General features: G+C 34.1%; 1 protein-coding gene across 1 annotated transcript; it reads left to right on the forward strand.

Annotated features, from left to right (window-relative positions):
- Nucleotides 1-15,306: 15,306 nt before the first annotated feature.
- Nucleotides 15,307-17,073, forward strand: LOC140742595 (uncharacterized). The gene is made up of 2 exons (XM_073073510.1): nt 15,307-15,592; nt 15,743-17,073. Exons 1-2 carry the CDS (start codon nt 15,460-15,462, stop codon nt 17,032-17,034), a joined length of 1,425 nt encoding a protein of 474 aa, XP_072929611.1. The 5' UTR covers nt 15,307-15,459; the 3' UTR covers nt 17,035-17,073.
- The last annotated feature ends 1,246 nt before the right edge of the window (nt 17,074-18,319 follow it).

Raw genomic sequence — 18,319 nt, forward strand, 5'->3', positions numbered from 1 at the left:
AATGATATTTAAGGTCAATAATGACGTTGATTGAATCATGCACGAATTAAAGTTATTTTTTGTACTATATACGCTGGAAGGAAAACATCAATACATACCTGCGTCCATATTATTAAAGGCGTGTAAAGTCTAACAACCCGCAATTTGTCAAGCGTGAATGACCTAACAATTTTAATTATAGACGAAACGATGATAGTTTTTAAAACTCAAGACAGGTTACCAAGCAATTGCTAGAACAAAAATCTTAATTAGTATTTTATTTAAATAACAACTAATTAACAAAGTACGAGATATATTTTAATTATGTGTGCTGCTCGTGAGGCGACATTTGTACAACACGAAACAATGCTTGCTTTCACGTTGCAGGCGAGGCTGCTAGACTACAAAAGGCTAACTGACAATGCCTACGAGGGAGAAGATTTTGTAAAATGTACTTTATATCTCACATATAAAGGTCCTTATCTTTGCACTATCACTTATTCAAAGTCTTAATTATTTCACCACGTACTAGATAATAGTACGTAAGTATTATGTTGGTTGAAAATACTAACATTGTCTTACTGTTAATAATTTTATATTACTGCAAATAATTGATATTTAAATAATACTGATAGAAACTGGAATCCTGCTGAAACGCCATTCTGAAATATCTTAATAAAAAGGCTCATATATGAAGATTGGCAACTAACCTACGTATTTCAAAATTTGGCATTACCTCAAAATAGGTATATGACTAAAACCATACGCATAATGGCAAAATTATTGCGTATATACAATTGTATGAAATATATACAATCAACAACTTCCTAAGATACACAATAAATTTTCTATGACAAAGTGCAATACAACCAGTGAATACTGCCAAGTCATATGCAATGATTCATTTTGCGTCGGGATCTCCATATTACGCCAAAGCATATGCTACGAGAAACCTGTATCGGCTGACGTATAGTGTAATACCGGCGGGCTTTTCCTGTTAAATTTTTATTTTTAATATTTTGATTATTTAAGAGTATGTTAAATGGAGGTAGAGTTTATAGCCATAGTAGTGAAGGCAGTTAGTTATGTACCACACAAGGTACGCTGATGCAATTTAAAATGTCTGATCTGTATTTGAGCATCGAGTAGTTATCGTGTCCATGATAACTAGGGGAATCCCGGTATAGAGTTCGGATATCAAGCATTTTTTTGTTTGCGGTCCATTGTTGATGTTAAACTATCTCTACTGCCTATGGATCTCAGTCGTACATACGTTCCTGAGAAATAATTCAAACCTACATGTATAAATTTACTTATCCTCAAACCAAAGAAATCATTGTTTTTTTATAATATAAGAGTAGCAGACGAGCATGCAGTCCACCTGATGGTAAGTGGCTACTGCCGCCCATGCACATCTGTAATCAACCCCAGATAGGATTAGATATTCCTACCTGAGGTCGGCCACAGATGCGCCGCTACCCCTGAGGCCTAAGCTTGAACGCCTCGGAAAAGTCTGTCTTCCTTACCACACCCTTCAAACCGGAACACAGCAGCGCCTTACACTGCTGTTATTAGGTAGAAATAGGTGTGGCGGTGGTGCCGCCGGAGTCGAACCACAAAGGGTTCTACCACCTTCAAAACTGCTTTTGCTGCAGTGCTGGTATAATCAAACCACAGTTTTTTACTAAAAAGACACTGCTATTAAAATTAGAAGGAGTAAAAAAGAAAACAATATTGGCTACATTCAGATTTATTAGTATCTCAACATAGAAGCACAGCATGTAAGTAATCAAAATCACACGGCTGGGCATCGTGTGCCACGTCCCTATGTACAACATACGCTCGCAGCTCCATCACAGTTACTATACTCTGACAAATACAAATCACATTACGTTAAAATAAATAATAAAGTATTACAATGCGTAATATTTTCTAAAAAATACATCATGAGATATTTTCAGTTGCTCATTTTAATCGATTTTACTGGCAATCCATTTCACACCAATTTGGAGACGGGTCTTCACGTAATTTGTTCTAGAGACTTGTCGATTGATGGAAATACGAGTAGTGCCAAATTTCTTAATTACTCGTCGGAATTCTCAAATCTCGGAAGGCAAAAAAAATATCTGACCTTCATGTTAAAATGCCTTCTAAAACACGGTTGCCCGTGAAATTTTGCCTTAACGCCACCATTGAACTCGATAGATTTTGCTTTAACTGTTCTTTAAAAATGACATTGTATATCGTAAGTTGAATAATACATATTACATTGCGTGTAATACATTATTATTTATTCCATAGAGGTATGTAGTCCCTTGTGCACGGCGCTATCACATAACCAACTCACGAACAAAACCTTGTACTTACGATGTCCGATGAAAATCGAATACATTAAAGAAAATAAATATCTCACTCGTATGGAAATGCTGATAAAGCTTATTCTGTGTACAGTGGTTATATAAAATATTTAATTTCACATTCCTAACTACGAGGGAAGTCAACTGGCACGTACAAAAATCATGAGTTTAAAAGCGTAAGCGAAATTTATTTTTGTTGAATATTATCATAATAGTCTATCATGCCTTAAATTTGTAACGGAATACCTTGATTTTGGTTATTTATTTTTATAAGCATACTATTCTCTATACAAAAAATATGATTTTAATTTAAAAAAACATTGAAGTTATAAAACGTTATTATTGGTACGCGAAAATGGGTGGACATAGCCATAAATAATTTTTACATTGAAAGTCTCAAAAATATGAGTATCTATATTTCTTTGATTACAAAGTTGTCGAATAAATTTTCCCTCGCAAAACATTAATGCAGATACGCTGTAGGTAGGCCTTCACATGAAACTTTTTCGATAAAAGTTAACTGCATTGCGACGGCATCGATACAACGTAATGATTCTAAAGAATGTAAGATGGAATTTTTAATCGTTTATTTAATCCACATTATCTAACTAACATTTTCGTTACAAAAAGATAAAAGAAACATAAACACTGATGGCCCCAAGGCGCTTTTTATTACAATTTTTTGGCAAGTTTGCTCAGTAAAGTGTAAAAAACAACCTGAACAAAAAATTAGTAAGTAACTTAAAGAAATCTATCTAAAAGTATGTGGATGGTCCCAAAATACAAAATAAAATAGCTTCGACAGTTTAAAGTCTAAATGGACGTGAAATTGAATGCGATACTGCGTTTACAAGGTCTGCAAGATTTATTTTACAATATTCTATTACAATGCTCAATTGACAAAAAGTTATTTTTGCAATGACAACGTACCGGGACATTTTACAACAAGGCAATGTTGCCAAGCGTTCCCGGCGCGCCGCTCACACTAGGCCTTGCACTTGTACAGTTTGTGCTTCAGAAAGTTAATTGACCATATCGTACAGTCCGCAATTTTACTAAACAAGAGATCTACGTTAATAAATTCTATTTATTTTTAATTTTAAGAGCTAGTTTCTACAGATCGTTTGGCAATTTTACACAGAACTCAGAAGTATTCAATCGAAGCTTCGCTATTCTAATTACAAGTTTTGAATGAGCCAGTAAGTATGTGATCCATGTACTCGTACAAACCGTCACATAACAGTGCATAAAACAAATTCGCAAATATTCCATGGATATGTCGCTTTAATATTTCATTAACAAAAATACCACATTTAGTGCTTAACTTTACCATCATAAAATAATTACACCTACATAGTTCTTTTACTATATTACAAATTCAATTTATAAATATGTACGAAGATTTGCTTAGGCACCTAATAAATACATATTATATGAAATCTTAACTAGTGTAGCATAAAATTTAGATTATTTATAACTACAGTTACGTTACGTACTAAACGAAATCATCGTTCCAAAAGTAAGTTTTCCACAACACAAATAAAATGTGAACGTCTCAACACTTACCCGCTAAAGGGAAACAAGATAACGTTATTTTACAACTTTATTTACAAATAATTAAATACACAAACTTACAACCAACATGATAGAAAATAAAATACCTAATGGCAGATTCAAATTACATTTATAATGATACTTATAAGTTGTAGTAAATAAATGAAATTCATTTGTAGTTAGCTCTTATAAGTGCAATTCGAACCGCGAACTGAGCGGGAGCTCTGCCAAACGACATTCCTACTGCCAGATAATACTTCTCGAAATAAGTATAAATATAAAAAAGTCTTCTTCATTCACTGGTGGAACGAAACTTGATAATAATAGTAGTAAGTATCGTAATCATTGAGTTTTAAAAAACATACAATATACATAGAATCAAAAATCTTATAGTAAAAGAATCTGAGAATATGGCCATATTTCAGTCGCCGGACGCGAGCCTTTTTTTAAGAAAAGGCTTTGTGATATTCGCAGCTGGATTCCACTTCTTTTGTTATTAAACGCCCACCCGCCTCTAAATTAGTGGTTAGATTGTGAGCTTTCTCAAATCTGCTCGTTCAGCCGCAATGTATATTAAAATAAAACCACTATCCGAATTTCATAGTTATCATAATGGTTTTTATGTATATTTTGAAAGTAGTAGATTCCTTCGGCTAGTTACTAACAGCAAAGTATGGCGCTTCTGTGTTTACATTGGAAAGGTATGGTAAGGGAGACTCTTATACAATGCATTCCAACTTAATGTTCATAGGTAGCAATTAATGTATATGTAGTCGCTGCCAGGTAGGACAGTAATTGTATCTGGGATTGATTGATTGCAGATTATTTGCTATTCCTATATTATAAAAAGTTATTATTATAAGAAACCAAAGATTGTTGCGCCACTGCAGACAATATGCACCTGCAGATTACTGGTAACCTAAGGATAAGTCGGAATGCGTCAATTCTATACCTGTGCCTTATCTCCTTTGAGCACACCACGTCAGTGCAAATGCCTTAACTACATGCTACATATTAGTATCATAGTAGTAGGGCCAAGTTTTTAATGGCGTCTTCTGCAATGATAGCTATCTGCTCCTAACTAGGAGCTCCTAGGAAAGCCTGTCGTAGGTTAAAGTATAGACGCTCTCCTACCCAGAACGGATATCTAAATTCATTATTTAGATGTCTATTTCCCCGGTGAATGAAACTTAGAACCACGTGCGTGCCATAACGGTACGGTGATCTATCTGCCACGGATCTTATCTCCTTTTACGGTATTATAATATAATTCAGAAAGGTGGACACACAATAAAGTAATTATTATAAATCAAGTTTCGTTCCAACAGCCTGCAATATGCTATGAAAATAAAAATGTTTCTCAACCACTCAAACTCCCACGGTTAAGGAGGATTCAAACTACAATATTTGTACTGTCATCAGCATCACGCTTAGCATAAGCACCATCATTGTTTTCAATGATTTCGAAAATGCCATCACTTTAATCACAAAACTATTTTATCAGAAGTATAATTAAAAGGAAAATGGTCCTAAACCGTAGGAGTTGGTTACATTGATCAATCCCAGTATCTTATAAATAAAAATAATACTTTTTACATTGAAAAAATATTCACACATTTGAGCTCACATCACACAATTATTTTTAACTCTCTCTGAACGGTATATTATATTTAATTAACTATTTAAATCAAGGAATACGTTTTTCTCCATAGCATAATTTACCCTCATAATAGCGTAGCATACCTTCAGTTATTGTTTTGCGAATATAGCTTTATTAAAATTTCAATGTCATGTTTGTTTCCGATTTCATAATATAAACAGGTTTATTTTAGTTATGTGGTCAAGTTCGCGATTGTAAAGTTCTCATGAAGTTAGTTATTGACAACGCAGTGTGCGTAACAAAATGGCGTCTAGATAAGCGGACATTTAATAATACTGCATTGTTGAGGTGTGATATACTTATCATGGCGATATAGGTATGTAGATAGCATGGGACTTACCATGGTATAACAAATGCTTGAATGCCATTCTGAACAAAAATGCTAATCGTCAATTTAATAAATTTATTTAACATTTTTATTCACAAGAGAATTCTTAAAGATGTATAGTCCGCGCGAAATTGCTAGTCCGCTCTGAATATAGAAATGAGTCGCATCGCCATAGCAAATTGTATGACTACACCTGCTCGCAACAACTTCAGAGCGGACTAGCAGTTTGGCGCGGACTATAGGTACCTGAATTTTCTTTATATATTTTTAACCGACTTCAAAAAAGGAAGAATTGTGAAACCTCCTTTCACAATTCGACCGGATACATGTTTTTATTTTTTTAATTTTCTGTTAATCCCATAGCCCATAATAAAATAGATGAAAAACGCATAGAATTTTAATTAAATTAATTTTCGCAATAACATTAACGTAAAGGCAAATTGCGAAATTGAGAATTATATAAAATGATTATGCATACATTTTATTCATTTTTGTGATAAAAAGCAAGGTGATACCGTTTTTATTAAATCAGGATGTGCCAGACTAACCGGTTTTTTAACGAAGAGCAGTCCAAGTAATTCACGCATAAAGAGCTGAACGGAGTAGAACTTCCCAAGCAGAGATCTAATGTATTGTTTTGTCTCGCATGTATGTATATGTATGAAACGCTTAAGATGGATATAGATTTAGAATAATAAGCTTTAGCTTATTATTACGTACGTTGTTTTAAAATAACCATTTTCTAAATTTCAAATGAGAGGGCTTCAAAATATATTTTCAAATTAATTTTGTCAATACATACTAGGTAGATTTTAATATTGGAAACTGCGTTAGGGATTTCATGATAAGTATCTATCTCAAATCTCAGGACTAAATAATGAAGAATTTGGCGGACGCAGCCACGGTTTGCAGCTTGTATTTCATATAATTATGTTTCATATTCAAGATAATACGCAGGGGAATGCCACGGGAGGTGTGAACTGGGAAGTGACATGATTTTACGACCTGTGACCTTCCACATTGGCATTGATTTTATCCGACATCATCTTAATTTATAATTTAAACGCTAAATGATTCGCGCTAATAATATCTTTATATTTTTTTCCTCGCTGATGAAACGAAATTAACTACTCTAGGTAACAAGACAAATCTCTGATTCCCTCCTTTATAATTATCCTCGTAACTTTGTCAACGAAGTTTCGGTTCTTTGAAACCTTCGAAAATTCCTGTCGTGAAATAGAACACTACAATCTGATAAAACAATTTTCCGTACAGACATATTATAAAGGCAGAATTAGTCATTCAATCGTCCATTTTTCTTCAAGACCGTCCGAAATGGACGTTTATGACGGAGTAAAAATGCCCGAAAATTCGAAAGAAATTGCGATTATCGTGCGGATTTAAAGACATGTCTATTATGAGACACAAATAGATGTGGTGGAAGTGCCAATCGCTAATTAGATAATATCAGTTTATCATAAGTGGGTTATCATTCACACGTGAGCGGAATGTTAATATCTAAAATAATGAATAATATTGATTTATTTATCAAAAAAAACATTAAACCCATTTTCAATTTAATTTCAAATTTCTTTGTTAACTTCGTTAGATAGATCGTCAGTTACAAATAATTCTGTTAATATTAGAACAACTGTTTCATTGTTCAATAGTTTTCGTTTGTAAGATACTATGTATTACAATTATGTGTGGTCGAAACTTTACTGTGACCGACCTTACGCTTGTCTCTAATCCTATTTAGGTTTAATTACAGATGTCCAGGGGCATAAGTGACCACATACCATTAACTACATGCTTATAAGCTGTAAGACTAGCAGTGGCTGACTAAGGTCGTCGGAGGCCCGCGACGGAAAGTTGAATGGAGGCCCCCAAAAGTGTAAAAAGTTTATTTGATTTTACAAAATGACAATGTGTCGTAGAATTATTCGCCTGTGATTAGGTGACCTTTTTTTCGCTGAGTGATACACATTTCATAGATTGTATGGTGATGATGACCCTTTTTTAGCAACTGTATTTGAAGGCCCTCAGGATCAGGACCGCCCTTTCCGAAAGCCGCTAGAGAAGACAAGTACTTCAATTTGGAAAAACCTAACTTTAAAGATAAAATAAAAGGAATATTACTGCATACTGTTTACTGTTTACTTTCTATGGGTCGAGGTCACAAGTCGGGTCAAAGTGATCTTGGTTGATACTTTATATTACGATAAATAAATTGAATGACGATGCATAAAACATTTTCCATATATGCAGTAACAACTTTATGATCTGGTAATCCACGTGAGTCATACAAATTAAATTTTAGTCATGCAAGAAATTTAAACTGGTTTAATAAGTGTTAATTCATTTTATTTTACATTGTAGTAAATATTTTCTCACATAAGATCATTGACCTTGCGATTTATTTTACGCAGAACATCGAGAAAAAGTGCTACATAACTAAAATAGTGCCTACACAAGGCAGACTTGTTAATTGTCCTACCAACGAACCTTATATATCGATAATGATGTTTTTGTAGACCTATTACGATATACATAAGCCATAGGCGCTTCATTACTTCATATACAGTTTAAGTACATAGGATAAATTTAATAGTATTGGAAGCCGGGTGTAATAGATGTGTAAATAGTAAATATAGGGGCATCTAAATTGACAATATTTTTAAAAGCATGCAGATTCTTACACTTTGGCCCCATATAGTATTTAATATTTATTCGCGCACGTTTGCTATTTACTGACACATACATACATTACGTTAAGTTATGCTTACAATGCCCCAGTACAATTAAAAAAACGGTTGTCCTTCTACTTTGTTTAGTTTTACGAACTTACATGGCGGCCCTGCGTCAGCCTTATCTTCCACCTAATTTCCTTGTTCAGCCAACTCGTCACAAATTGCTTCGGTGTTTTTATCGGCCGCAGTTTACATTGGAATAAGTTTTCCGTGAATTTGTTAAACACCTCTACTAATAGTAACGGTATCGGAAAAAAATAAAATGGCAGGCAAGATGATCATAGACTTCAAAATTGTCTATGATTATCTTCACAAGTGTTATTTGAATAGCAAAGACAATCAACTTTAAAATCCCCCAATTATATATCCCTAATCTTTTTTTTATAAAATACGTACACGAAATCTGAGCACACTAAACTTGTCCACACAATTGTCACAAATTGATAAATCGTCTTGGCTGTTTAAAAATTGTCGTTGATCGCAAAATTGCAACCTAGAAACAGTATACGTTACGACGTCACGTAACGCATAATAAGGAAATGCGTTGTAAATAAATAAATTGTTCCACTTCAACGGTCCAGTGCTCTCGATGTGGCAGATTCTATTTGATTTTTATTTCAAAGCTTCCCTTAGATTGTATGTTTAGGGATTTATAAGTATGTACTATATTATCTGAAGCCGTAGCATCCAAATCTTATACGTGAATAGAAACAGAATGGCGCCACCACCTATAGATATTTTAATTTTGTTTCATTATTATGATCTTTTTGGCAATAAAATAATATTATGAAAGAATATTTGAAATCCGAGAGGGTATTCATCCCTTTGGAAATCTGTACAGGCAAAAGGTGTATTTACTTTCAAGACCCGAAAAATCCTTACCCCAATATACGTTGACAAGGGCCGAGAAATATTAGTTGTTAGGAAGCTAAGAAATCCCCTCCATGACATGCTATTTTAGCATGTTGATTATCACCATGACTATGACTTTAGTTTTGCATTACACATCAAATCCCCACCTGCACCAGACGTTTTAGATATTTACATCACTTCATTATTCAAATATCATCAAAGTTTGAGGACACGAAATCTTAGTTACTCAGCGAGAACTAAGTTGGCTCACTACATCGTACATAAAATATTTTCTGGGATGCCTGTGCGATTCTCATTTCTGTATTATGTGTGGGCGGTGGCTGTGTTTTAGTCTTTATTTTAAATAAGGCAAAGGTCAAGCGTAATTACTTCTATGGTTATAAATCATGGATATTATTCTCATAATGTCTGCAAGTTCTCATATGTTCCATTGTTGGACACGTGTCTCCTGCTCCACAACTGGGGCAAATCTGGAGCGTATTCCACCACGCTTCTCCAGTGCGTATCTTTGGAGGAAGTACTGGTTAGTGGCCAAACCATATAGGATTTTTTGAAACCACCCCAAAGGCTTATTTAATTAGTGTTACGATACCAGGACAGATGGATGAAATTTAGTCAATAGGTCACATATTAAAACCTCAAATGTTGTTCTACTTTGTACATTTTGGAGATACGTAAATTGTCAATCTTTACAAACAGAATGATTATGGGCGTTTTATAATTGACTCATTTATAATATGCTCATAACACTTATAATAAACCAGTTTTTACTTTTATTATCCTTCTATTGACGTTATACACAGAAACTATACACATTATAAATACAATCCCATGAAATGTATTTTATGAATAGAACTGGAATCCAATACCACTCTTCTAAGAAATCTTAGCGTGCGTGTATTTTAAAAATAGGAAGGGTTTCAGATTTCTGTTCGACACGCATTTCCGGGAGAAATTCGTCGCAGAAATAAATCAACTGAAAACGATTTTCGGAAAGTTCACAACATTGTCAAAATTCTGAAGAGAAATATTGGTTTAAGGAACTAATATCTACATGACAACATTGTTCCATAGAACAGGAAAGTATCAAATATTTACTTCCAATTAATCGTCTATTTTATTCCGCAGCACATTTAAAACTCTTTGAAAAATGCTAAATCCAACATTAATTAAGTTTGTGTCTTTTTCTCTCAATAATGTGTGAGCGAGAAACATAGACAAATGAAGCCATTTTAATTATATTTTTATGGAAACAAGTTATACGCGTCGTATCTACATTGTCATGAAATAGATCGCATTTAATTTTCCTTCTGACGTAATGGCGTGACGTGGGCAGTGCTCACATTATCTGGGCGCAGCTAAGCAAATATCTTGAATGATAAACCTCTAATGGTATTTTTTCCATGACTATTAATTGCCAATTCAATTTGTATTGTGGTAATCTAGGAAATAAGATTAAACAATCTGACTACAGTTTATCTGATGCCACGAGGTTACTTAAACCATAGACTTCGTTTTTTTTTCTAAGCTTACTAACTAACACACCTTATGAACATACATCGGAGCAGTAATTTTGAATACATTCCTTGCCAGTGTGTTACTAAGCAGAACCGTGTAGATAGATATTCGACCGTGTAGACACAAATTTCGTTTTTGTATTGCTGCCAAAAAGCTTTACTTTACTTATAGTCAATATTATGTATCTTGCTTGACACAAGAGGCAAGTGTTTTGTCACGGGTTGACGTCACACATCTATTGAGAGGTAAATGTTTACGAAACACCTCACTTTATCAACCATTGCATCACTCGATACTTCATGTGCCAATTTCCTACACGTACCTATAATACGAAGAAATTAGTCACCGATATGAAGACAAGTACTACTTATCTAAGTTATCTGGCGACGGCGTGGCAACGGTGTGCACAGACTATATAAACTCGGAATAAGTTCATGGACGACGAGTTACTTAATTTTCAATGTGTATTATACACGTTGGGATCTTTTCGAGGTTACGCAATTTATAGCAACAAAAAGAGTGGAATAAATGAATGATTTACCTACCTATGTAGGTAGCTGTAGAAAAAATGTAGTAAAATTAGATCGCTAAAATAATCGGTTCATTGATAATGAAAACAAAAACAGATTGGATTTTTCCCGAATGTTCGATTTTAGAAGTTAATTTTGCAAATGATTCACTTAAATTTGATTCTTCATAAAAAAACTGTATCTTTTTCAGGAAATGAATAATAAAACTGTATTTCCATATTAATGTGCGCTAAAACTTACAAATTACGTATTTATAATTACAAGGCAGAGATTTTTATCTGAGTACGACTCAATGATGTTGCTGGAAATGTTTCCTAGTTCAGTTTTATACGGTTTTTACATGAAAATTCTATGTAAATATGTACATTTATTAAACATATTTATCTGAGCAAGGTCTGCTCTAATTAAATATTTAACGTTTATCTTTATAGTAAAAACAAAAAACCAGATATCGTAGAAACTTTCATTCATGTAGTTTTATATTATAAATCTATTTAGTATAGTATTGTTTGTTTTTTTGCACTGTGAAGGAAAAGCTTAGAATCTGACCCACTACGATTATTTCACTTTTAAATTGCGTTATCTTTCGACGAAACGGAAATGGATTTAATTTTATCATGTACGTCAAAACTTATCATTAATGGGTGATGATAATGGGTATCGTGCAGATTTCTAACCCACTGTCTTATGTAGAGCTCAGGCCCTATCAACATGAAAAGGGTTTATGTTTACCGATGTCCACAATGTACGGATTGGTAACCATATTATTTGAAGATTATAAATATTTTTTTATTTGTATTTACAAGAAAACTATAGAATTATAGATAATGCTCAGGTCTCAGGTTAAATTAAAGAAATTTACTCCCCCAGTTGCGAATAGACAGTATACGTCATAAGGAGCGACACAATCACAAAACTGAATAATTAGAGATGCATCGAATCTTCCACCAGCAAATCTGTAACTTTTTATAGCTGATAAATGAATACATCTTCCTCCATTCATCAAAGACGACAGATGTTATACAAACAGCCGGCCACAGCGCAGTGGTTTGTGGTATAGAAAAAATACATAAGAAGCAGCTAACCATTGAAACATGAAAGGAAGTCGCCATGGAAAGCGCTGCATTGTTATGAAGCCAACATAGCTATAGGCTCGGCGCTGGCACGTATCGATTTTATATAAAATGGCGCTTGAATAATAAAATTTGCGGTGTCACCACGCTCTAGAGCACGTGATTTAAGTCACGGTCTTCACGACATGCTACAATAAAATTCTGTACATACGTAAATCACAGCCTTCGTTGAGTACACACGGAATATTCTCTCAGATAACTAGCGTTGGGATTTTGTACAAAAATATAGGTACATTGAAAATGATATTCGAAATATGGAGAAGTTTCTTGACCCATTTTTGACAAATTTGGATAGGGTCGTAACCCTTTCCAAATTTAGTGAAGGCATTTTCAGGGAAATTGAATTTAACATAAAATCAGCCCCACCGTATTTGAAAGAGCTAAAATTTGTAATATTCATTGTTTAAGATAACATTCGTTCCTCATTCATCAAGTACGCTCTTTTTTTCACAGATGCTTGTAAAGTGCACCCAACCGTGTCATACGTGCCTTCCAAACCTCAATTCATTCAAGCACTCCAGGATATGGTCCAAAAGTCACCGAAACCTGTCCACGTTTCTAAGTGAAAGGGTTTATTTCAGCGTTGATTATTTCTTGAATTAAAGTATAGGTACTGTTTAAACCTCGGAAGTTCATGATCAGAGCAATGTTTGATTTTCATCATCATGGAGCACTTTGGGGATAAGAAAATTATACAGCCAAAAACACAGAATTGTGCAGTTTTGGAAGTATGCGAAATGTTTGTAAACGGAAGGAACAATCACGTGAAGACGCACATCCTAGGACATTTCATAAATCGTAAACCATCGCATCGATCGCCAGTTGCCGATAGACAGACAATACGCTACAGCATGTAATATGGACAATGTACGCAACCCGCGTCATACGCTAATAACTTATCACCGACTATCCGGCGCCTTTTTCCAATAAACATTTTGGAGACAACTCCTTTCTATTTTGGAAACCGGCAAACATTTTCTATTCTAAGATTTGTAGTAGATGATAATATTTTTGTAGTTCATATCTCGAATGATAAGCACGAGATAAACCATAACTCTTAGACATTTTAACCACTTTCTGATTTACTGTTTTTAAGTTTATTGAACTACTTTGGACCTATTAAAATGCTTTGGTTCCGTTATTCTGAAATACTGACCTTTCGAATCATAAGACAATTGGCAGTTAGTAACGACCTTAACATTGCCTGGTCTGGGTGATTTAATTAACTTCTTTAAAACCCAGTTCACTTCAGACTATATAAACCAATTACGGCCATGAAAATCTGTAAGCATCTAGAAATAGAAGTCATAATAAATGAAGCCGATCGAACCGACATCTGAGGAGAAAAGTAAAACCTGTTTTAGATGGGCTTAACGCCATAAAGCCTTAGCTGTTAAATTGTTTATTCTCGTCAAAAATGTACTCTCGTCAAAAGTGCACCGACGTAAGAAATACCATTTTTTTTTCATAGAATCCCACGGAAATTCCTATACAATCTAAATACGTGTGACGTTGGCACTCGAACCAGAATTTCTACTACATTACCTATTGATATTTTACAGCGATTATTCGTCAGGGTCAATATACATAACGCACGCGGTCGAAATATATTAGAATGTACAACGTGGCCAGCATGCCGATGTATCAACTGATCACAAAATCCGATGCAAAAAGCGACTACAAAGTTACGGAACGATAGATTGCAAGTACTTTACAATGGTGTAACTCAACTGTGACTTCCACGAGAACAATAAGTATTGGCGATTAAAACTTTTCAAACTAGAAAAAGGTAAATAGTAATTCCCATTTTATAAGGTTAATAAACTTGTAGACAAGTTTTTCCAGGTTAAGATGCTCAATGGACGACCCGGGTATCATAAATGTCACCCCTCTATACACAAGGTTTAAGTTTGACTCCTGACCAGGAAGGAAAATAATGTTTGTTTTGTTTTGGTGTATTTATATCAAATAGTATTGGTATCACGTCAGAAAGCTGATAATGTCCAGGCAGATTAAGTGTAATCAAAACGATAATCCCGCTAATGTTATAAAAAATAATACGAACTCTACACCATTTGTTATATTGAAGTTATTTGCAAATGTTAGCTCAGTGTCTACAGCATAATTAATCACACAATTACGCTTTATACATTTAAATCTTTATGAAACGTATTAAAAAACATCGCGCCTGAGATAGTCAAAACGTGACATTAAACACTGAATTTTTACAGAATAAATCTGGGTACAACCGGGATCAAAAGCCTTATCGTGAAGCACAGAAGGGTGCAAAAATTCAACCAAGTTGCTTTACTTTGTAAATTAATTACGATCTACAAGTCTTGGTGCGCCGCGGGCTTTCGTCGAATAGAGTTGTCTATTATTTTTAATTAAGTGAATTCAGTTGACTTTACCATAATTTAATTTCGTTAACTATGTCAACGCGTTTTATGATTCAAATCTATGACAATTCTTATTCTCATGATGTAGTAATCCAATTCAACCCATTATATTCCAAGGACCTTAGAAAGAGACAAGTATCTAACGCGTTTTCCTTTTCCTTTCAATGATTGAGTAAAACTGGCAATCACGGTGAACAGATACAAAAGGCGTTATTGTGTATTTGGGTTATAGTGCCACCAACTTTTCTGTTCAGTAGACAAATCTGGAACTAAAACAAAGCCGACCGCCATTTTGAAATGTCATTCCGCTGTCAATTCTTTGAAGTGTGAGTGCTCTTTGTTTTTCGATTCGAATATAATTGTAATAAGTGATTAAAAATGCCTAAGCCTCTCAAAAGTGATGCACGGGTCATTATTTTAAAGGTTTTAGATTTCATGAGGGAAGAAAAACGCCTGCTAGCTCCGAAAATACCGTTTGAGAAAGTGACAGAACGCGTCGCAGCTGCGACAGGTTAGTGTTGCTATGAAGTGTTGATAGTTAATTAATAGAAAGTCCCGCGTAAATATTTCAGTTATTTTATTTTACTTAGTTAAAGTGTCACTGAGTATTTTTGGTAGTAAATGTTTTTTTATACTTCATGTATTTATATTTTTGCTACAGGAGTAAGCGAACGATTTGTTTACAAGCTCATGAATGAAAAGAAAAAAGCTGAAGAAAGTAATGTCAAACTATCTACTCCCGGTAAGAATAGAGAAAGAAAAACAGGAAAATTGGACATTGATGATTTTGACATTGGCGTCATACGGAGAAAAATTCATGAATTTTATTCATTTAGGAAAGAAATTCCGACTATACCAAAATTATTAAACATACTTAGAGAAGAAATTGATTTCTCTGCAAAACGTGAAACACTTAGAAAACTGCTGCATAAAATAGGATTTCGTTTTAAAAAAACTAAAACAAATAGAAAAGTGCTATGTGAGCGTAATGACATAACTGCGTGGAGGGCTGCATACTTACAAAAAATTCGTGAGAATGAGTCTGGAGAAAAAAAACCCGTCGTTTATTTAGATGAGACCTATATACACTCATCTCACTCAACTGACAAATGTTGGCAAGGCCCAGATGTTGAAGGTGATTTGGAGCCAGTATCAAAAGGGAATAGGTGGATTATAGTTAATGCAGGAGGCGAAGAAGGTTTTGTAGAGAATGCTCTTCTTGTGTTTAAATCAAACACTAAGAGCGGTGACTACCATGATGAAATGAATAATGATAATTTTAAAAGATGGACTATTAAGAAATTGCTGCCGAACCTGCATAAGCATACTCTTATAGTGATGGACAATGCCCCCTATCACAGCATTTGTGTTAATAAATGTCCCAATTCAAACCACACTAAGGCTGTCATGCAATTGTGGCTGAGGGAGAGAAATATAGAATTTTCTGAGCAAATGACGAAACCTCAACTGCAAGAATTAATAAAGCGTAATAAACCAGCTCCTGAATATGAAATAGATAATCTATTAAAAAGTCATGGCCATTCTGTTCTCAGGTTACCGCCATACCACTGTGATTTGAACCCAATCGAGATGGTTTGGAGTTCAATGAAGAGAAATGTCGCTGAGCGAAATGTTGGTAAATCTAGTGCTGAAATGCCCCAGTTAATTCAGAATGCATTCGATAAAATAACAAAAGAAGAGTGGAAAAACCATTGTCACCACGTAAAAAGAATTGAAGAAAAATACAGGAACAATGATGGATATTTAGAAGAACCATTCATTATTAAGTTGCATAGTGATAGCGAAAGCGATTCAAGTGACTCTGATGACGAATTATGTAAATCACTTGGCAGAGGCACCTTAGGCGCATCGTCATTATTTCGCTCAGGGATGTCTGGTGTGGAGCCCCTCGAAGTTAGAGATCATGACCATAATTATTTTTATAAAATATAAATTTTATTTTTATAAAATATAAATAATTATAGTTAATAATTCTGGACTTTTTATTTTTCCTGTCCTAGAATATCATTTAAGAATTAAAATTTGACATTATTAACCTAATTCTTTTTTTTAGGATGTTTACGAAGGTTATTTATCTTTTTAAATATTTTTTACATATTTTATCTAGTAAAAATCATAGGTCTCAAAGTTGTTGAGCTCCCTCTTCAGTAGGCAAATATAATTATATGGTAACATTGGACGCTGCACTAGCGACTCTGTCAACTGAACAGATAAGTTGGTGGCACTATACGCCATTGTTTTCGCGATCGGTAGATGAATAATAAATAATGATGAATCTGTTTACTCACAGATAACAAAAAGGCCATTAGGACCGTATGAAAGTTATGATTAATTATTTTATCAGTGGAAATAGTGGGAATATATCTTAGTAACGCATTTTGTAATATATTTTAAATCCTCTATGATTATTATAATTATCTTTTCCTGTTATTATAGATTTTATGGTGACAGTGGCGATCGAATATCCGATTAGGGGGGGTAATAGGACTTTAATTCCATAGACTTCCGTTCATTAAACACTACACTTCCGGCACCTGTTGTATGGTACTGACTACCGTGTGTATTGGCGATTTCAAATTACATTGGATATGATTTTGTAAAATGATTACAAACAACCCATTATGCCAATAGTTTATCTCTGTATGAGTCATAGATAACATACGGTAGGGGGTCTGCATATTAAAATAATTAGAATAATATTTATAATATATTTTGTGGAACGATGGATTAGTCACAGAAAATTAACAATTAGTTTATCCACCCAAAATACGTACTTAAAAAGAACTTAAGCAATAATACTTTGGATAGCTCAATTTACGAACATAGAATAATTAATTTGTACATCGAATCGTAATACTGGAACATTTGAACCTAAAAGAACTTAATGAGCATTTCGGCTAAGAATAAAATGAAGAATAAGGGGCTTTTTATTTGACAAAAATGTATGTCTTACGTGACTCAATCTGAAAACCCGAGAATTTAGCTAAGTATATCTAGATTTCTCCCAATATCAAAGATATAAATATACAATAGGAATACACCAGTGACTGCTCAGTTGAGTCACTATTCATTCTAGTTCGCGTCAGCTCGCGTTGTATAATTATTATGATCACAACATTTCCACAAAGTAGGTCAATGTGAGGGTGTGGGGTTGAAGGCAATTGCCAAACGTTCTTAGTGGGTTTGGTTCACTTCGATATGAGATTAAATTTATAAA

Source organism: Epargyreus clarus, unplaced genomic scaffold (genome assembly GCF_041222505.1).
Source record: "Epargyreus clarus isolate Ecla_fem2 unplaced genomic scaffold, WU_Ecla_fem_2.2 ptg000006l, whole genome shotgun sequence".
In the NCBI taxonomy this organism is placed as follows: Eukaryota; Metazoa; Arthropoda; class Insecta; order Lepidoptera; family Hesperiidae; genus Epargyreus; species Epargyreus clarus.

Coding starts and splice junctions, on each gene's coding strand:
- LOC140742595 (XM_073073510.1), top strand. CDS start 15,460: ATGCCTAAGCCTCTCAAAAGTGATGCACGGGTCATTATTTTAAAGGTT. Junction 15,593..15,742: donor ACGCGTCGCAGCTGCGACAG/GTTAGTGTTGCT, acceptor TTTTTGCTACAG/GAGTAAGCGAACGATTTGTT.